General features: G+C 42.3%; 1 protein-coding gene across 1 annotated transcript; it reads left to right on the top strand.

The window, feature by feature from the left end:
• Positions 1 to 3080: 3080 nt before the first annotated feature.
• LOC121546074 lies at positions 3081 to 4489 on the top strand. Its single transcript, XM_041857092.2, has 2 exons — positions 3081 to 3737; positions 3833 to 4489. The coding sequence occupies exons 1-2, from the start codon at positions 3127 to 3129 to the stop codon at positions 4431 to 4433; spliced, it is 1212 nt and encodes a 403-aa protein (XP_041713026.1). The 5' UTR covers positions 3081 to 3126; the 3' UTR covers positions 4434 to 4489.
• Positions 4490 to 4700: the final 211 nt, after the last annotated feature.

The raw sequence follows: 4700 nt of genomic DNA, 5'->3' as shown, positions 1-4700 counted from the left end.
TCGAAGCCTACCCCTAGAATATTGAATGTTGTGCCTCCATATTGCAAATCTAACTGTTCCTTTCTGTACGCCATAGACTAAGGGTACTCCCTCTCTCTCTGCCATTGTCACAGTATCATCTCTGCTATTGTCTGAATGGAGCTTCAAAAGTTTTCCCCACAAACCCACCCATATGTAGCCACAGCTGACCTTGCTGAGGGTTAAGCGAGGCCATTTGGTGGCGGATGAATGTCATTTGGCTGGCCATGCCTCATGAAGCCGTCTGGGGCATTTTTCTGCTATCCTCCTCGCCTTAGAAGCGCTGTTCGCTGCCGCCGCTGATCGCCAACATTACAGTAGAGCATGACTAAGTGGATGGGCTGTGGATGGGCTCCAGGCTGCAGCTGTAATGTGGCTCCAATGGCCCCACGTTCCACTGATGATATGTTCCCCCACAGTACACTGCCTGGGAGGTTTACCACCACACTGTGCATCAGATAACAATGGCGTATTGTAGTAGTAGCTGTTAAAGTGATGGAAGTTGATGATGCTGTGTTCACTATCAGGTTTTCAATGGTTCCATCTGGAGCACATTAACTGTTGAACTTTGAACAGTGGAGGTTGGTGAAGGGAGAAATGGGGAGGACAGGCTCATTTGTAATGGCTGGGAAATTAATGGAACGGTATGAAAGAAAATAAATGCAAATGAAAGTTGTGCATTTATAATGATCATTCTACAATAAGTTGTGTGTTCATTAAAAAAAATGAAACGTGTGTGAGGGGACAGCTTCTTTTCTGTGGTTTCAGTTTCGACTCAGTCCTGTGTCAGTGTAAAACAGTTTCGGCTCAGTCCTCTAGGTGTCAGCGTAAGACAGCTTCTGTGATGAGTCTAGTGTCGTATGTTAGTATGGGTTTGTATGTTATGGATGGATAACCAGACCCCTACAACAGCAGATGATGCTGATCATTGTGGCGTACATCATATTTATCTTTGTTGTTCATCGTAAAATACAACCCGCCATTGACAAAATATACAAATACTGGGCTGACAGCTTGGACTATTTAGTAAAACCACCATAAAGTTCCAATAATTCACTTGTGGAGTCATACAGTGGGTTCCAAAATGATTGACACTGTTGATAAAGATGAGCAATAATGACTGTATAAACGTAATAATTAAATTACTGAGTAATATTGTACGCAAAAAAAATGAAATGTTATACTAATACAATTGCTCAGAGAAATATTTTTTTTTCTCAAAGGTAGGGGTCAAAATGATTGACACCCCTGAAGATTCTTATAAACAAAGTAGTCCAAATGTTTAGTGTTTGGACCCATATTCCTAGCACGCAATGACTGCAAACTTCTTAGATGCATTTGCAGCTCGTTTTGATTGTTTCAGATCATTTTGTGCCCAATATAAACTAATGGTAAATGACCAAGAAGATTGAATTCTGATCGGTTTTATACAGAAGGGTATTAGGGCCAAGTATAGAGAAGATAAAATAAACATCCATGGGTGGTAGTACTTGGATTATTATTATGATAGTACTTTATTCTCGAAATATTGCGACTTTTTTAAAGTGGCAATAAACTCAATTTAAATATCGAGAATAAAGTCGCAGTTATATTTCAAGATTAACATAGGGGATTCTGTTAAGTGCCCTGTTGCTGTGCGCACAACCGTTGAAATGCCTGAGTTAGATGACCTGGTGAAACTATGCTTTAGTAAGAAAGAAATCATTGCTCTTTTAGCACATAATAACCATATTATTATAAGTATTTGGACCTGGAAAAGGTTGTACCACATTCTTTTCAGAAGGAGGAACCGTGGTTACATGCATAGGTAGAGATGGGTGGTGTGTTGTGTGTAGGTGGTAAAAAGTTGGGGGAAAAAAAAAACATGGCCATCAATCTAATGATCTAATACACTCATTCAAACAGGCGTCATTGCGCACTAACGCTTATCAATCTAATGATCTAATAACTCGCACACACACACACCAAGTTTCCCCCTGGCAATTTCAGACTATACACTCATTAACGGCCATGGTGCGTTATGAGCACAAACAAAAAAACTTTCTTGGCACGGTCACTGAATGCTAAGAGACTGGGGTTGAGTCCCTGCCTTCGGAATTCGCTACAACATTCTGCTGCATAGCCTAGGCGAACATCTTGCAAAAAATATGTGCTTGATGGCAACTATTAACGACCTTATTCATGGTGCTTTACTAACAGTATTTCCCCTCATGGCAACTATCCTCGAACGAATATAGGCTAGTAGCCTACATGAGCACACCCAATAAATCAAATTATCTTGGGATCCTGGAGACCGGGGGCTATGCATGTGTATGTCCCATGTCAAGCTGCTCTCCAAATTCACTAAAACACCACTGTTTTGCAGCCATTATAAACCTTTATACAATGGGTGAATTTGACATAACCGAGCTCAGGCAGGCATGGCACTGTACTCGCCTTACACTTCAGCTCCACTATAAGCGTGGTGTTGCCTTGCCAGCAGCTTCATGTTAATGTGAAGTTCTACCTGCGACACAGAGCGTGTTGTTTTCAGAACAGAGACGAGCAGAGTGGAAGAACATATTTATTCTATTTTCCCCTACTGTACCATATTCATTGATTATGCGTCGACTTCGTCTCGGGCCTGCCAATATATCCTCCAAACACCTGCTTCTCAGGCATTATCACTTAATTATACAACGGGTGGGTCTAATCCTGAATGCTGATTGGTTAAAATCGCATTCCATCCGGTGTCTATTTCACAAGTTACCACCGGCTAAATCTATGATGTTGAAATGCCTATTTACTCTGTTCCATCTGACTGCACAATCCACTGTCTCAGCCCAGCCAGGAAATGTATAAACTTGATCTCCACTATAAAAAGCATCTAGACATTATCTCCCATTTCTTTTAGACTAGCATTTGGTTTTCAACAGCAGAGATTTGTATAAACCTTGCTGTATGTGTCTCCGAACTTTTCAATATTGAATTGCGATCTCCACCATCCCATATAAAGTGAATGTGTCCGAACGAGAAGGACAGCAAATTGAGCTGGTTGTCATAGCAACACACACAACTTTTTTTCATTTGACTGGCTAAATTGATACTTTGTTGCGAAAACTAAAATGGATGTGGAACATTTCTTTTGATATTTTCGGCGACATGACTATGGATGAATGGGAAAAAGAGATGGCAATAATACCCAGGCATGCAGATTTGGGGGATACTGCATTGAATGACCTGGAGAAAAGGTGCTTCGAGGGCTGGCTAGCAGAGAATAAAAAAGTTGTTGACTTCAAAACTGTCACTAAGGAAGAGTTTAACATCCCCCTCCGACAGTTTTATGGAAATGTAGGAAATGGGAAGGGGGAGAAGTACAGCAGAAGTAGCTACCTGGTACTCCAGAGTGGGCTCAATCGGTTTCTAAATGACCCACCGATCGGTCGCAGCTGGTGCCTTATGAAGGACACTGAATTTACCATCTTGAATCATGTATTTATGGGCAACATCAAACAGCTAAGAAGGCAAGGAAAAGACATCACAAATAGCCACCCTCCCATCAGCAATAAGGAAATGGCCCATCTCCAAAACTCCCAGGCTCTGAATCCCGGTACACCAAGGGGTCTGGTCCAGAAAGTGTGGTTCCACCTCCAGTTACATCTGGGTCGAAGAGGAAAAGAGGGGAACAGACAACTAAAGCCCAATTCATTCCTCATAAAAACAGACAAGAACGGTCTAAGGTATTTTGTTCATAGCCTGTTTGTGCTTTTTCTAAGTTGCACTCGTAATTAGGCTATTGGAAAACAATATTATAACAACGCATTCTCTCTCTCAGATACGCCACTCTCGCATATAACGAGGCCACAAAGAATCATCTGGACCCAAGGGAGAGGGGAAGGGAGTCCAAGACGGGATTCATGTTCGAGCAGCCAGGAAACCCACTATGCCCGGTGGCGTCACTGGAGAAATATCAATCGAAATGCCCGGAGAACGCCCTTGCATTTTATCTCCACTCAAGGAGAGGAGAGTGTATCGGGGACTCGATCTGGTACACGTTAGAGCCGATGGGCGTGAACTATCTGGCAGCACTTCTACCCAAGATCTGCAGGGCAACGGGATCAACTACATACACAAATCACAGCATCAGGACCACGACAGTCCAGAAACTGGCCAATGCTGATTTAGAAGCGAGGGAGATTATGTCAGTGAGTGGACATTGGTGTAAAGCTTCGCGCCATAGCTACTGGCGTCCCTTACTGACAGACAGAAAACGCTGGAGCAACATCCTGGCCAAAAACAAAGAGAACACGGCAGCAGCATCAACACCCAAAAGGCTGAAGCAAGGCAGCAGAAGTAGTAGCACAGACTCCGACAGATATTTCAACCAATGCACCATCCAGGGGAATGTACAGATAAATGTGACATACAATAAGTAGCTATAGCTATGTCAGCTGTGGTGGATAACAAAAGAGAATGTATGGTTGTATTTATTAAAATCAGCTCAAATGAATGTCATGGATTGTCTTTCTTATGTCTGAACAGTGTCTTGACAAGAGAGCACATTTTCTCAGCCAGGCAAAGTCGCACATCATAAACTGATTGTTATGGTTGTATCCAAATAAATCTAACTAGAAAACAGCTTATGCAAATGCAGCTACTTTTCTGTTATTCTGACTGTAAGTTAGCCGTAGTTGGCTAGTTAG

Source organism: Coregonus clupeaformis, chromosome 3 (assembly GCF_020615455.1).
Source record: "Coregonus clupeaformis isolate EN_2021a chromosome 3, ASM2061545v1, whole genome shotgun sequence".
Lineage (NCBI taxonomy): Eukaryota > Metazoa > Chordata > Actinopteri > Salmoniformes > Salmonidae > Coregonus > Coregonus clupeaformis.
The sequence above is the reverse complement of the archived record's forward strand: the minus strand, read 5'-3'. Positions and strand labels throughout refer to the sequence as shown.

What these genes read in the sequence shown, in the direction of transcription:
- LOC121546074 (XM_041857092.2), top strand. Translation starts at nt 3,127, where the DNA reads ATGTGGAACATTTCTTTTGATATTTTCGGCGACATGACTATGGATGAA. An exon ending in ACAGACAAGAACGGTCTAAG is followed by an intron (nt 3,738 to 3,832) that starts GTATTTTGTTCA and finishes TCTCTCTCTCAG; the next exon opens with ATACGCCACTCTCGCATATA.